This window comes from Miniopterus natalensis, chromosome 19 (assembly GCF_054644295.1).
Source record: "Miniopterus natalensis isolate mMinNat1 chromosome 19, mMinNat1.hap1, whole genome shotgun sequence".
NCBI lineage: Eukaryota > Metazoa > Chordata > Mammalia > Chiroptera > Miniopteridae > Miniopterus > Miniopterus natalensis.
Genome location: NC_142099.1, coordinates 14,036,082 through 14,056,236, shown reverse-complemented (window position 1 = coordinate 14,056,236; position 20,155 = coordinate 14,036,082). Strand labels below are relative to the sequence as shown.

The window sequence follows — 20,155 nt, the reverse complement described above, 5'->3', positions numbered from 1 at the left end:
GGTGGTGGGAGATGATTAGGTTTTCCAGGGGCAGGAGGGCCAGAGTGGGGGGCCTGACACCTCCTCTACTCCCCTGGAAGCCCTCAGACTCCTCAGTCTAGCTTTTCCCTCATCCCATGTGGCCCCCAAGTTGGCCACCCAGCTTCTGACTGCCACCTCCTCTCCATCCTGGTCCCTTGGGCCCCTGCCCACTTCCCCCGCCTCCCCCATATTCGTGCCACCTCAGCCTCCGGCGAGAGCTGCCAGCTGGCACTGACTGGTACTAAGCATGGAGAATCAGCCCAAGGATTGTAAGGGTCTGAAGCCTGGCCCCAGAGCAGGAGGGGAGGCCAGCACCTCAGAGTCACTCAAGGGGAGTAAGAGCAAGAGGAACCTTTCTCTCCCAAGTGCCTTCCAAGTCTTGTTTTCTCTGCTCCTCCAGGGACAGAAAAAGGGTGGCACTGAGGCGCTGGGGCTGCTAAGAGACACAGGGTCCTGGCTCATATCCTCCCTCACCTACACCCTGATAGGTCGTCAGGGTAGTGACATGGAAAAGAAAAATAACTTAGCCAGTGCTCAGCCGGCGTGGCTCAGAGGTTGAGCATTGACCTATGATCCAGGTGATCACGGCTCGACTCCCCGGCAGGCCACATGCTCGGGTTGCAGGCTCCATCCCCAGTAGGCGGCCTGTAGGAGGCAGCGGATCAATGATTCATCATTGATGTTTCTGTCTCTCTCCCTCTCCCTTCTTCTCTCTGAAATCCATAAAGACATATTAAAAAAAACCAAAAATTTAAAAAAAAACGACTTAGTAACTGCTGGCCATGGAGGGGCCGAGGACAGCCAAGAGAAATACACAGAAAAAGAGAGCAACAAAGAAATGGAAACTGAAAGACAGCAGATGGTCAGATAGTGAGCCAGCATGAAGCTTCAGTTCTCATGTAACTCCTTTGCTCAAAATCCCCCCTGGCTCCCAGTGCCCAGGGCATTCATTTAAACTCCTTGGCTGGTGTTCTTGGCCCCCTCCCATCTCCTCAGTGTGAAAGGGTCTCCTGCAGTCCACCTGGACCCTGCTGTTCTCAAGTTTCAGTTTATAGTGTATCTCCTACCTGGAATGTGGCAATGTGGAAATACCTGGACTTTCTTCTCATTTCTACCTAGAATTCTTCCCATTCTCCCATGCCTACCCCAAAAGAACCCCTTCCTCGGTAAAGCCCTCCCTTCCTGGCAGTCAGGAGGCCCGGGCTCCCCCAGCAGCACACTCTGCTCCCTGGGTGTCAGTCGCCTCCCTTGGAGTGGGACTAGGGTGCAGATAGTCTGCCCACTAGTGGTGAGGGTGAGAATCGGCTCCATCTCTTCGGAAGCAGCTTGGCAGCAGGTCTCAGGTTCCATTTCTGAGGCTATGCTTTTACAATACTCATAAAGTCCCCACTATGTTGTCAGGTACTGCACTAGGTCCTTGGGACTCAACATGAATCAAACAGACAGAAATACAGCGGTACCTCGGTTTTCGAACGTCTCCATTGACGACCATTTCCGGTTGCGAAGGCCGGAAACCCGGCAGGAAATGCTTCCGTTTCCGAACCCGCCTCGGAAGTGCAACATGCCCCGGCTTCCGCTGAGGGCACATCCTGAGCCCCGCTGTCGGCTGTGGATCCCTCGGTTTTCCAACGTTTCAGAACTCGAAGGGGCTTCGGGAAACGGGTCACGTTCGAAAACGGAGGTGCCACTGTACCTGCCTCAGCCCTCGCCGGATAGCTCAGTTGGTGAGAGCGTTGTCCCCATATGTCCAGGTTGTGGGTTCGATCCCCGGTCATAACATATACAAGAATCAACCAATGAATGCATAAATAAGTGGAACAACAAATCGATCTTTCTCTCTCTCTTTCCCTTCCCCCCTCTCTAAAATCAACTAATCGATAAAGAAACCTGTCCTCAGTTGTATGTATTTTGGTATGGAGGACAAAGTGAACAAACACACAAATGAAATACGTGCAGTGGTAGTAAGTGCCCTGGAGAACAGCAAAGCAGGGAGGGTGGCTTGAGAGCGACAAGCCTCAGGGTGGGGAGGAGCATGCTATTTCCTAGCATTTGGTTGGGGAAGGCTTTTGGATAGAGACCTGACGAAAATGAGGGAACAAGCATGTAGATATTTGATGGGAAAAGTGGTCCAGGCAGAGGGAAGCACGAGTGCAAGTGTCCTGAGGCAGGTCTGTGCTCTGTATGCTCTGGGAATACTAAGGCGGTTGCCGGGGGTTGAGTGAGCGTGAGTGAGAGCGCTGAGACACGAGGTGAAGGGATCGTCACGTCTGGCTTTGCCTGGCATTGTGAGGACTTCGGCTTTTACATTGAGGGCTTTGGGAAGGTTCTGGAAGGTTTTGAGCAGGAAAAAACAAGCTATCACAGGATCACTCTGCTACTGTGTGGAGAATAAACTGCATGGAGCGAGAGCAGGAAGGAGACCACTTTGGAAACTAGTGCTATAATCCAGACAGGAGATGGCGGCGGTGGCGGTGGCGGTGGTGGTGGTAGGCATTCTTACTGGATTCCAGATATATTTTAAAGATGGAGCTGACAGGATTTGCTAATGGGTGAATGTAGGGTGCGAGAGGATGAGAGGAGTTTAGGATGAACTGCAGGTCCTTTTGCCTGAACAGCTGGAAGGAAGGATGGTCACCAGCTGAGATGGGGAAGACTGCGGCCTAGCACATGGGGTGGGGGGAAGGGGGGGACGTGGGTAGTCCTCAGGATATCAGTTTGGGGCGTGTTAACTTTGAGATGCCATTAGACCATGGAATGGATATTCATGACTGGAATTTAGGGCAAAGGAATGGGATAAACTGTAAACTTGGGAGTCACCAGTCATGAGGCTGGAGGGAGTCTCTCGGGGCCTAGCATAGGCAGAGAGGAGAAGAATTGAGCCCTGGGGCATGCCCTCTGTTAGAGGTCAGAGGTCAGAGGTCAGGGAGAAGAAGAAGAACCAGCAGCGTAAGCTGAGGAGGACCAGAGAGTGATCATCGTGACAAAGAAGTTCAAGGCAGATGAGGACTGAGAAGTCACCACGGGGCAAGCAATGTGCAGGGCATGGGGACCTTGACAAGAGCAGTCTTTTTGGAAGAAAGAAGGAAATAGGTCAGCAGCTGAGAGTGAGGAGGGGAAGTTGGAAGAGAGAGGACCTGGAGAAAGGGGACACTGGGCTAGGGACAGGAGCAACGGGGGAGGCAGTACAGGGGGTGGGGGGTGGTCACAAATTTAGACCAGTCATCAGGGGAGTCATTAGGATTCCATCCTAAGAAATTACCTGAAATATTTATTTATTTATTTATTTATTTATTTATTTATTTATTTATTTAAAATATATCTTTATCGATTTCAGAGAGAGGAAAGGAGAGGGAGAGAGAGAAATATCAATGATGACAGAGTCATTGATCGGCTGCCTCCTGCACGCCCCCGACTGGGGATCAAGCCCACAACCCGGGCATGTGCCCTGACCGGGAATCGATCCTTGATCTCCTAGATCATAGGCTGATGCTCAACCACTGAGCCATGCCAGCGGGGCACCTGAAATATTTAAAGAAAAAGCATTCGCTGTAGCATTCTTTACAATATAAAACTGGGAATTAATGAAATGTCCAGAGGGGAATTAAATGAAGTGTTGTATAAACATTGAAAAAGTCTGTTTATATAATAAACACCCTTTATAAAATATTTTCAAAACATGTAATCTTAAAAATCAACATGAAAAAGATAATCTTGGCAATAAAAAATTAAAAATGAGCAAAGGGTCTGGCTGGGCAGTTCAGTTAGTTAGAGCATCGTCCTGATACTCCCAGGTTTTGGGTTTGATCCCTGGGTCAGAGCACATACAAGAGTCAACGAATGATGCATAAAGAAGCGGAACAGCAAATCAATGTTTCTTTCTCTCTTTACAATCAATACATAAAAAGAAAAAAATGAGTAAAAGGTATAGAAACATGTTACACCAGAAGAAATGCAAGTAACCCATACATATTAATAAAAAAATTTCAACTTCTTTTCAAACAAATGTGATTTGAAACAATAATGAAAAATAATTGTTTTCCTATCAAGTTAGCAAAAATTAAAACTGACAAAACTTGTGGTGTTGGGGGGAGTATGAGGGGAAGTAAGCTCCGCTGCAGGTGAGAATGACAAAGGTCTAGTTTCTCTGGGTGACACTTGGAAATATTATCAATGGCCTTTATAACATGGACACCTCTGAGTTAGCCAGTCTCCTTCTTGGAACTTATTTCATGGAAATTCCTAGAGATATGTGCAAAGATATACATTCCAGGAAGCATTATTTATAACAGCCAGTAAAAAAATTGTAAATGTTGTGTCTATTTCAAAATTGAAAAATAAAATGAAATAAAATGCTCAACGTCCTCCCACCATAATGTTCATGATGGCTTTGCTGAGATGATTTTTTTTCTCTCGCTCCTTTTCTGTCCTCTCTGCAATGGCAAAGTGTTACATGAAACAGACAGAAAAAGAATCAGTTATTTAAAAATAATGTTTATAAACTTTGAAAGTACATTGGAAATTGCTTATGCATTTTAACTGAGAAAAGAGCAGAATCGAATTTTAAGCCACAGTGAGATCTTAACTGTGTAAAGTACATGCTCAGGAAAAAACATCTTGAAGGAGATCCATCAGTGGTTGCCTCTGGGTGATTGAAAAGGGATGATTCCCCCCCCTCCTTCTTTGTACTTATCTGTGTTTTCAGTTTTACTACAGGTTATGTGTTACATTCTAACAACAACAAATATATATATATATAATGTATAATTACATGTGGCCTGCTGAGTGTTGTGTCCTGTCATGTGAGGTCACCAGCTTGCTGCAGTTTTCGCTGACTTGCCTTATCCCCTCAGCCCTCTGGCCTGCTGGTTCTGGTGTTCCCCAGCCCACAGTGTCCCCACAGCCCCTATAATTCAGAGCCAGATCCATCCACCAGGCTCAACTGAGCCCAAGGTGAGTGGACCCCTTGTTGGCCATGGGTGGGGCTCTGGCGCCCCCAGGTGCCCAGACTTGGAAGTGCATGTAGGCGCCCTCAGAGATGGGCCTCCTTCACTGATGTCCAAGGCCCACCAGGGCCCCTGGGGCCTTAGCCCAGGGCTGGGAGAGGGGTTTCCTTCTTTGAATTTGCCCACATGAGGCAGGGACCTCATTCTCTCAGAAGCCCTTTCAAAGCCCGTGGGGAAACAGGGGTTTCCAGAATGAATTCAGAGGCTCATTTCATTTTGCTTTTTCCAATGTTTTCTCATAATCCCACACATGCTTTTTCTCACTAATTTTTTTTAATATGTTTTAAAAAATTGATTTCAGAGAGAAGAAGGGAGAGGGAGAGAGAGAGATAGAAACATCAATGAGAAACTCATTGATCAGCTGCCTCCTGCACGCCCCCCACTTGGGGTTGAGCCCACAACCCATGTATGTGCCCTAACTGGGAATCGAACCCCGATCTCCTGGATCCTAGGCTGATGCTCAACCGCTGAGCTATGCTGGCCAGGCTCTCACTGATTTGAAAGCAGGCTTAACTCTTCTGCCCAGGGGATGTAAACGTATATTTTATCGTCAGTATTTTTTGTTCAGACAGGGAGTATGATGTCACAGGAGCAAGGGTCTGCAGCCAGAGCCCTTGGCTGCAGAGAGAGCCCTTGGCTACTTGCCTAAAGCTGTGTGGCCTTGAGTCCCCATTTCTAGGGGCAAAGGGGACAATAACTACCTTTTGAGACAGTAAGAGGGTCAAATGAGACGGTGCAGAGATGCTTTAGGTTGTACAAAAAGCCACAGAATGGCCGGTCACCATGACTCACTTTCCTATTTTGAGGTCCTTTCCATTAGTCTGGGTTCCTCATGCCTCCAGATTATAAAACCACCTCCCTCTCTGAGGCTCCTACTCTGCCTGACACACCCCTTTGTCCTCAGCAATCCATGTTTCTTGACTATTGCTGGAGTGTAAGTTCCCTGAGGGCACTGAATTTGTTGCCTTATTTATTTCCTCTCCCCAAGCTGAGCAGAGTAAGGCATAAAGGGACATTATCTGTGTGTTTGCAGTCAGTCTACTCCTTTCCTGTGGCCCTCACTTGCTTCTACTCCCTGAGATGTCACTACCCTGAGACTGGGTCCATATGTAGAAGGTCCCCAGTATGTAGAAGGTACTGGGTAAGTGCTGGTGGGGTGAAGGGAGAGCCCCCTGAGTGTTGCTTATGTCACAGCCTCTGCCCACAGCCACCACAAATGTGCACCTGGGGTGCTCTGAGGACTGCATCTTGCCCCCCCACCTAGAGCAGGGGTGAGGCTGGGCAACAGTGAGCATGAGGACGCTGGTGACAGTGCAACATTTGTGTGTCTGCCCCTCAGAACACACGGTGACGCCCACCAACAAAGACACCACAGCAGACAGGAATAGAAACAGCTAGTGTATTGACACAGGGAGGAGAGAAGGGGTGCAGATGGGGAATGGGGAGCCAAGGGGATCCTTAGTGTTTGTCAAAAACCACTGCCACACACCCTCCACCCCTTCTCGCCTTCCTCCTGGGGTGGGGCCCCACAGGCTCTCACCCTTTCTAGTAAGCCTCCTTTCCTGTCTCCCCTGTACCCACTTGACCTCGATCTCCAGTGACCGGGCAGACCCTGCTCCTGCTCTAAAGCTGGGTGAAAGCAGGTCCACACTGACCTTTCTTCCCCTTCCTTTACCGCTCACCTCATTCCCATCTCTTGTCTACATAAAATACAAAAAAGCAAGCGCAGCTAGTACGTGGGAGAATCATCACCCTGGGGCTAGGGACAGGGGTGGGACTGGGGGCGGGCAGGAAGAGGAGCCTCAGCCAGGTACACTGGACCGATGGGGGCCAGCCCAGCCCTCCTCCCTGGGAAGGTGGCAGAGAAGACTGCACCTGCCTCTCAGGTACCATGTTCATGGGGTCCCGGGGTGGGGGCTGCAGGCAGGGCAGAAAAGCAGGAACTCAGCTCTGTAAAAGCACCCCCATCCCTTGGCTCCTAGAGGAGCTCTCTTTGGTTTTAAGGCAGATATGGAGTTTCCTGAAAGCTGGGGAAATGAAGGACAAACTGAGATATATGCTTTTTTTTTTTTTTGCTTGTGTTCTTCCTTCAGTATAAAACCACTGTAGAAAATAATTTCTCTTAGAAAAAAACACATAGAAGAAAAAAACCAAAGGGGCATTTTTCTTTGGCTTCAAGCCCCATCCCATGAGGTGCAGGGATGGGATGGCCATGAGGTGAGGAGGAAGCAGGAGGCCTGCGTCCCCACCTCTGCCTGGCAGGTCCCAGATTACATGATGCTGCAGTTCTGGGGGTTCTAAGAGAGAAGAGAGAAGGAGAGAGGTATGAGGGCAGTGCCTGGCCCCCTACCCGCCCTCCCAACCCTCAGCCCTGCCCCTGCCCTCCAGTCTGGGGCTCAGACAGGAGGGGCAGAATGCAGGAGTGAACTGTCTAGGATCTTGGGTGGCAGTGGGGAGGCTCCCGCTCCCCCGGGCTGCGGGAGAGAAGGCTCTCCCCTCACAGGGCCACCTTGCTCTAACCCTTAAGGACCAGGGTCCTCTGCCTGTGGGGTGTGGAGGTAAAAAAACAACTCACCTGGGTTCGGCGACTGGAGTTGCCCAGGAGGTAGGAGCGGGTGACCAGGTTGTCCCCGAAGCTGCCACCCCCACTGCCCCCCACACTGCGGTAGCTGCGAGTGACTGTGACACTGGAGGCAGAAGAGCCAGAGGAGATGGATCCGCCCACCTGGGCTCCTGAGCCGCTGGCAGACGCCTTATCGGCGGGCTGCCCGCAAGTCCCGCACAGCACAGTGCGAGAGCGCAGGTTGTACTCAGCTGGGTCCCCCGAGCTGCTGCAGTGGGATCCCTGAGGAGGGAGACAAGGCTCAGGCGGGACGGCGAGTTTGGGACTGACTGCTTAGGCCTAACAGCCAGCTCCACGCTCCTGCAGGCTCCCCGCCATCACGCAGGTAGGTGGGGTTCTGTCCTCAAGGGACCAGAGCGCAGGCAATAGGGCTTGAGAGGCTGGGCTGGGAGGAGGGGGAGGGGAGATGTGAAAGGGAGAAGGGTCAGGAAGACTTGGGGACAGGGAATGGAGTTGTGGCTCTGACTCTGTCCTAGCTACCCTAAGCTTAAGTGGGGGGAGAGAGTGAGTAGGCTTGTAGGGCAGCAGGCATGCAAAATAAATCAGAGAGGGTGGGAATGAGAGAAGGATCTTGCAGGAAAATGGGGAAGAAAGGACATGCATGCAACAGAAATGGGGGGAGAGAGGCAGGGCTGGATGCCCCACGTCTGTCCTCCCGTCCCCTTCCCAAGAGACAAATCCGGACCCTTGTCCACTGCTCCCATGGGAATATTCCATGGCATCAGAGAGTTCCCACTCCCTTCCTTACCAGAGTAGGGCGCCCAGACACCTGGGTTCCCTGTTCAAGGTATAGGGAGGAGAGAGAAGAAAAGCCAGGGCAGCAAGTGAAGTTCCAAAACGTTCTTTAATGAAACGATTTTTGGCATGGGGAGGCCAGGGAGAGGCTGCCCCCAGTCCCGGCTGGCTGCCCAGTGTGGGCTCGGCCTCAGCGGCGGCTGCCACTCACGTGGTGGTGATGGATCAGGTCATCTCCGTCCTCATCGTCATCGTCATCGACCACAGTCACTGAGCGCACCAGCTTGCGCATGGCTACCTCCTGTCAGGGACATGGGACCAGGCCCAAGGGTTAGGGGTCAGGGCCAGGGAAGGGGTGCGCAGTGTAGCCACCCACAGTGACCACCTAAGAACCGTTCTTGTGGTCTGCCCTTTGTCCAGCCTGCTGCTTACTTGTCCTCCATGGAGCTGGAGCTAAGGAACTGGTTTCTACCCCAGAGGAACACTGTCAAACTGCCTGGGTAGGAGTGTGATTCTGCCTTTAACACTCGGCGCTGTCTAACTTCCACCCACCCAGGCTGACGGAGGAGGCATCTTTTGGTTTGCCCACTGGGTGGAGAGTTTAGGGCCCAGGACTGCACCACAGAGATAAGTGGCCCTGAATTGGCTTCCTTGGGTTGGGGCAGCTGGCTCTCAACTGCCCCCAGGGGAGTCCCCTGGATTGTGGCCACTCGGGGAGCCTTGCCCAGGAAGAGGCCAGCCTGCAGCATACTCACCTCCCCAGTGGAGTTGATGAGAGCCGTGCGCAGGCTGTTTCCACAGCCCCAGGTGTTCTGTGCCTTCCACACCAAGTCGGTAGGGGGGCTATGGGTGGCCCCCGCTCCTGCAGCCCAGATCTAGAGAGAGAGGATTAGGGAAGGGCGCTCACTCCAGCGCACCCGTCCTTAGGCCAGCCAGTCCCCACCCAATTCCAAACACCCTGCCACTCACCGTCACCACCTGCCCAGCCTTCAGGGTGAACTTTGGTGGGAAGCGGTAGGTCAGCAGGGGATCATCTCCATTCTGGCGCTTGATCTGCCAGTTGCCCATGGACTGGTCCTGCCAGGGAGGGGAGGGGGAAGGTGGAGATGCTCATCAGGTTCCTGGATTTATAGCGCTCAAGGGCCCAGCAGGCACAATTGGAGGCCTCTCCCTCCATCCCTCCACCCACTACCCTACCCCTCAAGGGTAACAGCTGTGACCTGCGGGCACTTAGGCTATACCACACTCGATACTTTCACCTCCACAACTCAAAGAGTTAGGGACTACTGTTCATCCCCATTTTACACATGAGGAAACTGATGCTCGTGGGTTAAACAACTTGCCTAAGGCCTTATAGCCAACGATGAGTCCTGGAGCCAGGCCAGAACCAGAGTGTGGGGAGACACACACACTCACCGGGGCTGCCTCTCTCTGGACTTGGCCCCTTCGCCTTTCCGGGCCTGCCCTCACCCAGCGTATTCCCTCAGCCGGCCTGGCCGCCTACCTCATTGGACTTGTTGCGCAGCCGCACGAACTTGCCTTCCTCATCGACCTCCTCCACGGCCACGCGCCCGCTGGTGCGAGCGTGCTGCGAGAAGCTGCTGCGGCTCTCCGACGACTCCAGCTTGCGCTTCTTGGTGATGCTGCCCCCGCCCTGTGTCTGGGACGAGTGCGAGGAGGCGCGGCCGCGGCTGCGCTGCGAGGTGGGGCTGGGGGACAGGCGTAGCCTGGGGAGGGGGAGACAGAGTGGAGAGCCTCGTCAAGGCCAGTCTCAGGCGAGGGCAGCTGCGAGCGCCTCCCAGCTCCTCCCCGACGCACCTCTCCTCCTCGCCCTCCAGGAGTTTGCGGTAGGCGTGGATCTCCATGTCCAGCGCCAGCTTGATGTCCAGCAGCTCCTGGTACTCGTCCAGCTGCTGCTGCATCCTTGCCCGCATATCTGCCATCTCCCGCTCCTTCTCGGCCAGTAGCCGCCGGCTGGTGTCCCGCTCACGGGACAGTGAATCCTCCAGGTCCCGCAGCTTCGCTTCCTTAGCTGTCAGCTGGGTGAGCAAGGCAGGGAGCCGGTGAGGTCCCAAGGACTCCGAGTACAGATAGGTAAGGGGTGGGGGACACCCAGCCACATGCCCCAGGAACTCCAGGCTCCCACCAGAGACTATCATGGGCTCTAACATGGCCTGGGCTGGCGAGCCCGAAGCCCTTCCCAATATCTAACTGAAATCTCTCGTTCTGAGGCTAGAACCTACTTCCTCCTGTCACAAATGGCACAGCCAGCTAGAATAATATTGATGCTTTTAACACCTCACAGAATCTCCTGGCAGATCTGTAAGTTTGGGAAGGTAAGAATGATCTCCATTCTTATGGAGTGAAGGTCATACAGGTGAGATAAGAGGTAGTCCAGGTCATCTCACTCCAAATCCCAGGCCCTTTCTCAGTCTGTGGTCCTGGGAGCACGTTCTGTCCCTTACCTCTACCCCCTCCTTAGGAAGCCCCCCTGGACTTCCACCCTACATCCTGCCCAGACTATTGGCCTGTGGGGGAAGGGGTGAGGTGGGGGCATTACCTGCTTCTGCAGCTGGCTGAGCTGAGCTGAGAGGCTGTCGATGCGAATTCGGGACTGCTGCAGCTCCTCATGCGCGGCCCCCACCAGGTTGCTGTTCCTCTCGGCTGATTGCCTGGCATTATCCAGCTGGAAGGGAGGGAACAGGGTTAGGGCTACAGGGCATGGGAGGGAGAGAGGACCTGAGAAGGGCACTACTGCTGCAATCACAGGTCTGGGGCACCCTGAGCTCCCACCACCATTCACCTGATCCCCTGTGGAACACTCCGGGGTGGGCAGGGGAGGGCTGCTGGGGCAGAGGCAGTACCTTAGCAGAATAGGTCTTCTCCAGCTCCTTCTTGTACTGTTCCACCTGGTCCTCATGTTGGGCCCGCAGCTCCTGCAGGGCATCTGACAGCCGGCTCTCAAACTCTCGCTGCTTCCCGTTATCAATCTCCACCAGCCGGGTCTCATGGCGGCGCTTGGTCTCACGCAGCTCCTGGAAGGGTTGGACACAGAAATCAAAATGAGAACTAGGTCCTTAGAGGCTAAGACCCAGGTGGCCAAGCTCCCTGCCTAATCCTAACCCCATGGACCATTGTTAGCCCCACTTTAACCTGGGAGGTAGGTGCTGGTCACTGCCCGACCCCCACCCCATCCACTAGTGCAAGGGAGTCAAGCAGTTGAGCTCTGTACACAGCTGATTCTCCAGCCCCAACCCTGGTGTCTGAACCACCCAGCCCTGGTCCTCTGGCCTGCAAGGCACAGTGCCCACCTCGCTGTAGATATTCTTCTGGAAGTCCAGTTCCTCCTTCAGGGTCTGCAGCCTGTTCTCAGCATCTACCCGCCGCAGCATCTCATCCTGAAGTTGTTTCTTGGCCTCACCTAGGGCTGCCTCCAGCTGAGAGGAAGGGGGCAGAGGTCAGGGAGAGAGGTCACAGAATATCAGAGCTGGAAGGAGGCTGAGGACTGGGCTGTTCCCAGTGCATCCCTTTATGTGTGTGAAACAGGTCCAGGGGAGTGAGAGCCTTGAAGGTTCACGGAGGTAATGATATCTCCTGACTCAGAGTAACTACTCTGGGTAGGTACTTGCTAAGAAATAAGAGATAGCAACTACCGTCTCTCGCACAACACAGCAATTGCTATAAAAGAGGGATGCCCAAAGTCTAGCGGGAACACAAGAAAAGGAACCAAAGTGTGCCTGGGGTGGTAGACGAGGGTCTGGGAAGGGCTCCAAGAGTCTGAGACCTGAAGGACAGGTTAGTGGAACATGGGGAGGGATGCTGCTGGACTGGAGAGCAGAGAAGAGCAGGTACAAAGGCACGGGGGTATGAAGGTACACTTGCCTTCAGGATCTTCAGGAGGGTCAGTACTACTGACGCCTGAAGGATGGGGGTCAAGGGTGGAATGATGGAAGAGGTGGCTGAGCTGGAAGTTTGAGCAGGGAAGCACCTTTCTTAGATTTTCATCTCAGAAAGCACAGGCTGTCCAGTGCAGCTGGGAAGGGCTAGGGGGCAGGGTAGAGCTGGAAGCAGGAGACCCGGGAGGAGAATGGCCCAGGCTTGGTTTTGTAGTCAACCAGTATCTCCTGGTCTCTCCTTAGTGTATTTTGGTAGTAGGGCCTGGGAGGGGAGAGAGTCCGGGATAGAACCTTGGCAACTGACTAGTCCTAGCCTTGCTCTGAGCAGATGAGGCTGTGAAATTGAGAACAAGTCAGCTTTTTAAATTGTTTCCTAGCTTGAGAGATTAGAGGATGGGATAGACAGCGAAGTGTTTTGAAAGTAAAGACCACCAGCCCTGACCAGGTAGCTCAGTTGGTTAGAGCATTGTCTCGATACACCAAGGTTGCAGGTTCAATCCCTAGTCAGGGCACATACAAGAAACAACCAATGCCTGGCGTAGCTCAGCAGTTGAGCATTGATCCAGGATCCAGGAGATCGAGGTTCGATTCCTGGTCAGGGCACATGCCCGAGTTGCAGGCTCGATCCCCAGTTTGTGGGGGTGCAGGAGGTAGCCGATCAATGACTCTCATCATTGATGTTTCTATCTCTCCCCCCCCCCCCAAAATCAATAAAGGTATATTTAACAACAACAAAAAAAGAAACAACCAATGAATACACAAATAAGCAGAATAACAAATCGATGTGGTTTGTTTTCTCTCTCTCTCTAAAATCAATAAATCAGAATTTTTAAAAAAAAGTAGACCACCATATACACATGCCAATCATTAAGAACATGCATCCCATATGTGATTTACCATCAGCTCCCAACTGAGTTCTCTCCTGTCTCTCAGAGAGGTTGCAACTCTCTATAAGAGGGCCAAAGCAGGAGGGAATCCAAGGCCAAGCACAGTTCATTGCAACATTAAACGGAAATGGCTTATGGATTATTTTAAATTCACTGTGCTAGACACCATGGGCAGTGAAGAAAGATGAAATATGGTCTGGATGGGGTGAAATGATGCTAGGACAGGTGAATGGCCCTGAGGCTGGGGGATAGGTCAGATCAGGCACCTCCTGAGAGCAACTGGGGTAGAAGAATGAGTGTTCATTTGTTTGGGGTGGGTGAAAGGCAGGTGGGTGTGTGGGGGGTGGTTCATGGGCAGGTGCTGGAGGGTGGTCTCACCTTGGCCACTTGACCCCGCAGGTCGTGCAGCTCACCCTCCAGCGTGCGCTTCTCACTGAGAGCAGTGCTCAGTGCAGCCTCTTTGGAGTTGAGCAGAGCCTCCAGGTCCTTGAGCCGGGCCTGGGCAGCCATCAAGTCTCCTTCCTTTTTGGTATTGCTAAAGAAGAAAGGAAGAATGGGTTTAAGGGGAGGAGTCTGTGTCCCTAGAGAGAGCCAGGTTCCCTAAGGAGAGAAGTCACTTCCCCAGAGGTCAGCTGTGGGGCCTGGTTCTGCTGTCCCTCCAATTGCCAGGAGAGGGCATGCTGGGATTTGGTTTCTTGGCATCTGCCAGCCCCCCAAACCCCTTTCCTGCTTCTCCACCCTTCCCATGACTCAGTGCTCAGGAACGTGCCTGGGGCCAAGGGCAAAGCTTGATCCCGTGAGATGAATGCTTATGTTTTTCCCCTCCCATGCCTTCCCAAAGAGACAGGGCCACCTTTGTCTCCCACCCCTTCCCACACCGGGGCTTAGCTTTCTCCTCCCTGACTCCACCCACCTTTCATTCAGCCAAGCCTTCCCTGCTGCAGGGACCCAGACAGCCAGACTCCCAGGCCTGAGTTCTATGCATCCCTAATGCTTCTCAGTTTGAGCCCTAAAGGTATTGGTCACCTCCTCTAGTCCCTTTTATACTCTGGGGACTGTGGATTGAGAAAGTCTGGATAGAACTTAGGAAGACCTGGGAGGATAACCAGGCGTGGTATGGACCATTCCCTCTCTCAGACACAGTCTGGGTCCCATGATCTGGGCAGAGCATGGGGTTTCCAGCTCCCTCCCTCTGGGCCTCCTCAGAGCCTGAGAGAATGCTGATCCCTATGTATCGATCATAAGCCTCAGCATCGGGCTCCAGATATGGCCTCCAGGGCCATCTGGGCTCCAGCCTTTAACTTCCCCACTCCTCAAACCAGGCAAAGCTTTAGCTAGAACCAAGCAAGCAGGGGTTGCCTCTGCTACTCCTCCCCTTTCTGGGCCCGTGATTATTTTTTGCTGGATAGTGAACTGGAGAAATAGAGGGGTCCTATTTTCTTAAAAAGCTCTGGGGAATCCAAGAACTCTACAGATGTTACGATCCTTTCACCAGTGTCTGGTGAACTGGTTAGACCCGGGGGGTGGGGGAGAGCCAAAGGGCCTGGTCCCAGCTGCCATCTGTAACACATCAGTCCTTCAGCACAAACCCACCACAGCAGATGGAAAAAAGGAAAACCAAACGTAGGAGGGGGAAAATATTCTATCCTGGAAAGGAAAAAAGTGGCCCTGCCAACATTTTTCTCCTGCCACAAAAGCGCTAAGCTCCAAGAGACCCAACAATTCACTGTGAAGCAGGAAGGAGAGGACAGACTTGAGGACACTCTGAGGGAGAGGCCAAGACTGAGGCAGTGTTCTGCCACCTTAGCAGATTCAAACAGGAGTCACTTCCACTTCAACTGGGCTCCGCCCGGAGGGGGACAGAGTGATGTCCAGACAGGCCCGGGAAGGATGTGAACAATTGGAGGGAGCACCCCCAACCTGCATGCTTGCTCCTGTTCAGCCTCTGGCCACACCTCAAAACAAGCTGTTTAATGCAACAGTGTCTGTCTCCTGTGAAAAGAGGCCCTTCCAGAACTGGAGGAGGTCTCCCCTCCTCCGTCTCAGCCTGAAAAGCTAAAAATAAAGTCAAAACCCAGCTCAGGTTTTGGCTGCCATCCGGCCCAGCCCCTGGCTGGGAGCACAGCCCCAACTTTCCATGACTTCAGAACTTTTCCGAAGCTGAGGCAGCTGCAGGGGAGGAGGGAGGAAGAAGAAAAACCGCTGGTAAAGTGAAGACGCGGCAGGCATAGGCTCCGAGGGCCTTGAGTCGACTCCAAGGCTGGCGAGGGCTTCCCAGAAGCGGCTGCTCTACACTGTAGGCCAACAGCCGCAGCTGGCAGCTGGCCGTACTGGGAGGCTCTTGGAATTTAGAGAACTAGAAGGAGCTTAGAGTGGGTTCAGCTCAACCCCCTCGTTTTACGGATAAGGAAACTGAGGCACAGAGGAGGAAGGTAAAGGGGCCCAGTGTCATGCTCTGCAAGCAGCAGCAGGAACAGGGTCACAGGACTGCTGCTCCTCCACCTCACTGCTTTCTAACCCATAGGTCTAGAGAGCGTGGAGAGCTAACAGGAGGGGGAGGGCTCACGGCCCAGCTAGCCTGAGCTGGGAGAAGCAGGAAAGAGCGATGCTTTCAGAAGACATCTCAAAGGCATCTCTTCCCTAGTCCTGCTCTCTGACCTCCTCAGACTCCAGAATAGGAACTCCAGGAGTTCTTGGAAATACCCTGCCTGTGGCACACCCTGACCCAGGAACACAGAGACACACAGTCCCTGCCCTCTGGCAGCTTACAGGTGGACAACTACAGGAATTTCCCCTTCAGTCTAACCTCTTCACCTCCTACTGCTCCCAAAGATGGGCTGGTTATAGTAACAATAACATAGTAACAGCGAACACATATAGGGCTGGTTATATACCAGGTGCTGCTCTAAATATCACACTGTTAACTCAATCTTTGCAGCTTCCCTATAAGAAAGATGCTATTACTATGTAATTGAGGAAACTGAGGCACAGAAAGCAGAGTCCAGGGTCCTGCAGCACATCCCGTCCGTGGACAGCTGGTGGCTGTGCTGCGTTAGCATCTGCCAGGAGATAATGGCTCCAAAGAAATTAAGGGGCTATTTTCCTTTCCCTCCTGGAGGCTTAGATTATTGCCTGAAAGATGCCACGAAAGGACTAAGACACAGCCTGCAGATGAGGAAAACCATGAGCAGAGGGGGAAGTGAGGAAGCGCCTTTGCGGTTTTCTCAGCCAGGCTTGGGGAGCTCCCATCTGTGGGGAAGAAGCCACTATCACTCATGGCTCGTGACTCAGACCTCGGGAGATCTGTGGCCAGGGAGCCACACGCACATGGCTCTCTTCCCTCCTACCTCTTCCCCAGGCTTGCCCACGCACCAGCCCCCAAAGCCACTTCCTAGCTAGCTGGGGTCTTCCAACCTAGCTCAAACCCCAAAGAGACACTGCCCAGGGGCTCAGCGCCAGAGCAGTGGTGCTACCTGTGCTGGAGTCCACTGGGGGTTGGCAGTGAGAAAACTGGGCATGTGTTGAATGTTGTCCCACACTGGGTTGGCAGGGGGGACAGGGTGGGGCAGGCAAGGGGAGCTGGGAAGGGTGGGAACCAGGGGCTCTGCAGCTGACTCATCCTCAGGCAGACAATACCCGGGCAGGGGTCGGGAAATCCTCTAGTGCTCACAGGGGAGACCCTGGTTTTGTCTGCGTCCTGCCCCAGGCCCCATGCCATGCCAGTGGGGGGGTGACTCCCTTGCATCTGCCAGGTTCCTCAAGCACAGGAATGGCTCCATCCCAGGGGCCTCCTGAGGCAAGAAGGGCTGGGCAGCCTGTTGCTAACCCTTCCCACAGCTGGCAAATCTGGTCTCTGAAGGAGGGAACAGATGGGTGGAGAAGGGCAGAGGAACAGCGAGGAAAAGAAGGCAGAAAGGATGGCAGGGGGCTGGCTGGCCTGGCGCAAGGCTTGGGGCCTGCTAGGCTGAGGCTGGCCAGATGGGGAGCCCAGCTCCAGGCCTCTGCAGGTCAGGACTCTGAGACTGCTTTTGGGGAAGAAAGGCGCCCAGCATAGCAAAGGGGCTGGGTGGGCATGGGGCCCAGTGCTGACCCACCTGCTGAGTCACCCTCTTCAGCCCAGTTTGGATGCCAGATATGGAAGCCAGGGCCTGCTGCAGGCCTCTGTGGGCCTGGTTGCTGGGAGCAACTTGCTAGGCCCTGAGGGAGGACCCCTATTTCCTCCCCTGGGCTGAGGAAGAGACAAGGGGAGCAGAGACATGGGCTGGGCTAAAATAAGAAGTGGGAGGGAAACTGGGCAAGAGGGCTCCCTCACACCCACTCCAGGCCCCTTGTAGGCCCTATCTCAGCCCCTCAGCCTCACCAGCCAATGGAGTTCCCCATGGTTGAAGGGAGACCCTGGAGAAGTGGGGAGGGAAGAGGAAGGAGAGCAAAGGTCTCTGAGCCCCTGGGCATTTCCTGCCTCCCACGAAAGAGCGCCCCCTGTGGCTGGGCAGGGCTGGGCAGAGAGTGCTGGCCCTCCTGGCTTAGGAACTGCTCTTTCCTGTCCTCCCAGGTGTCTAAACCTGTGGCCAGGCTGACTTCCTGCCAGTGATGGGGCAGCTCCTAGGGCCACCCCAAGCCTGCCTGCAGGTCCCTACTACTCCTCCCTTTGTTCCAGCAACCCCTCCCACTGCAGTATATTCCCCTTCCCCTCCTCCCTCCATCTATCCAAATCCACCCCAACCTTGAGCCCCACCTTAGCCCTGCACTCCAACCCCCCTCCTCTTCCCAAACGTGTTCAGTGTTGTTTAACCCACTGGTTTATTCTCTCTCCACTTACACCGAATCTCTGGGGCTTTTTTCTGTATGTCCCCTGATGCCTTGACACTAGGAGGATCATACATATGCTCAAGGCTTCTAGAGGGACCTCCTCCTGCGCTTTTACAGATGCAGAAACTAAGGCCTGGAAAAGGGTAGGCTCAGACGCTAAAAACCTGTCCACCGGGTCACCTAAGGACACTAATAGCAGACAGGACAGAACACAGACAATGACACGATGCATGCAGGGGGCACTGAGAGTGGCACAGAGACACCCAGGAAGAGAATGCGGGAGACACCCTGGACAGAGAGGGATACAGAAGCCTAGTGAAACGGCCCTCAGACATCACACTCCCACACTGTGTGCAAGCCGAGGTTTGGCATCCTCCGTCTCCAGAAGGAACCACTGCTTGGTTTCTTGGCTGGTCTGTGGGTTTGGCCTCACTTTCAGGTAATGGCAGGGTGTGGGGAGGCTGGGACATCTGGCCTCCCCACTCTGGAGAGTAAAGAGAGGAACTGAGGGGGAGGTGTTCCAGGGTCCCTGTGAGTTCGAAATGTCTTTTAAACCCAGAAAGTATATGGTAGGCCCTCCAGGATGGACCCCCTCACTCCTGACCTCCCCATACAGGCACATGCACCCACAGCAGGCATAGCTCTGCTTCCACATGCCTCTCTCTTGGGTGTGACACCCGCCACACATGCTAAGTGTCTGAGGCCCATCAGATCTTCTTCCAGAGCCACCAGGATCTCAGCTGTCCTGCCCCCAAACAAAGCTGGGTCTTAATTCCAAAGGGATGGCTGGGATGGGGGAACTAGTGCTGAGAAGGGGGACAGGAGGCCTGCTGACATGTTCAGACACTGGGCCTGGCAGGGGGCCCAGACTGAGTCACAGCTGCTGAGTATATCAACGTGGCATTGTACAGAGGCGAGAGAAGCCTGCAGCCACAGGCCAGGGCACTGGGGTCCTGGACAACAGGAGGCTGGCTTCCTAACTAACCGCTCCCTCAAGGTCCCCTGCCAAACTCCACTTTCCTTTCTTCCTGGCCTTTTTCTACAGAAATCATTCCTGTGTTATCACAAAAATGCAGAAGTGAGGCCTGGGAACAGACCAGAAGTGGAGGCATGGGGGAGAAAGGATGCCTAGGAAGAGATAGAACATCTTGTAGAGTGAGAGAGAGGCCACTGGCCAAAGGAAGGGACAGTTAGGAGATCCCCACAGGAAGGTGACTCAGCAGTCCCTTTTTAGGACATATTAACCCTCCACCTGCCCTGGCCGATTTGGTTTAGTTGGTTGGAGAGTCATCCAGTACATCGAAAGGTTGCTGGTTTGATTCCTGGTTAGGGCACATACCCAGGTTGTGGTTTGAACTCAGGTCAGGGCTCATACGGGAGGCAACCGATTGATGTTTCTCTCTTGTTTTTGTCTCACATTGATGTTTCTCTCTCTCTTCCCCTCTCATTCTCCCTAAAATCAATAAAAACATATCCTCAGGTGAGAATTTAAAAAATCCAAAAACCCTCCATCTGGTGGCTCATGGTTATTAACCCTGACAACAGTGGGAGGGGGTAGAAGCCACACCCCAAGATCAAGAAAGGAGATGGGGTAGGACCTAGGAGTTCTGGTCACACTGCATTCCAGCTCCAGTCTAGGGAGATGCAGCTCTCTCTCCATCCAGCAGAGGGTGGCAGCGTTAGTGCTTCCAGAGGAAGGGGGGACCTGGCAACCCTAAACTGCCTCCTCTCAACTTCCCAGAGCTGGGCCCCTCCAAAGGAAGGGTCTCTTGCTCCCCTGAGCCAGCCTGAAAAGAACTCATAGGTCCTGTTCCCTTCCATGTGTCTCTCTCATCTGATTCAGACTCACCCTTCTTGCTGCCACTCAGCAAAAACACCCATGGTAGTTCTCAAAAAAGGCTGTCCCTCAGCCTTTTTGACTGGAGAAGCTCAGGGTCTCCTGTCTACTCTCTACTCTGCCCTTTACTGTGACTCAGCTCCTAGGCTGGGCCTGGGATCCCAGCCAGAATTATTCTTGGCTTCCATTGGCGGGATTCAGGCTTCCTCTCCCACTAAGGGACGGGGAGCACCCCCTTGAGCCTTGCCTCCTTCCCAAACTATACCTTCCCTTGAAGGATTGTTTAGGGCCAAGACCTCACAGCCCAGCCTCAGGTTGGGGGAGCCAAAAATGGGTGCAGGAAA

The 20,155-nt window shown here is 53.4% G+C and overlaps 1 protein-coding gene across 1 annotated transcript in view; it reads right to left on the bottom strand.

The window, feature by feature from the left end:
- Positions 1-3,658: 3,658 nt before the first annotated feature.
- The window catches only part of LMNA (lamin A/C), a 46,063-nt gene continuing 29,566 nt past the window's right edge, over positions 3,659-20,155 (bottom strand). Inside the window, exons 3-13 of the mRNA XM_016221559.2 lie at positions 13,544-13,700; positions 11,694-11,819; positions 11,247-11,417; positions 10,943-11,068; positions 10,201-10,421; positions 9,887-10,109; positions 9,352-9,459; positions 9,138-9,257; positions 8,594-8,683; positions 7,600-7,869; positions 3,659-7,321 (exon numbers count right to left, since the gene is read on the bottom strand). Of these exons, the coding sequence (XP_016077045.1) occupies positions 7,295-7,321; positions 7,600-7,869; positions 8,594-8,683; positions 9,138-9,257; positions 9,352-9,459; positions 9,887-10,109; positions 10,201-10,421; positions 10,943-11,068; positions 11,247-11,417; positions 11,694-11,819; positions 13,544-13,700 (1,639 nt within the window). The 3' untranslated portion in view covers positions 3,659-7,294. The remainder of the gene's footprint in view (positions 7,322-7,599; positions 7,870-8,593; positions 8,684-9,137; positions 9,258-9,351; positions 9,460-9,886; positions 10,110-10,200; positions 10,422-10,942; positions 11,069-11,246; positions 11,418-11,693; positions 11,820-13,543; positions 13,701-20,155) is intronic.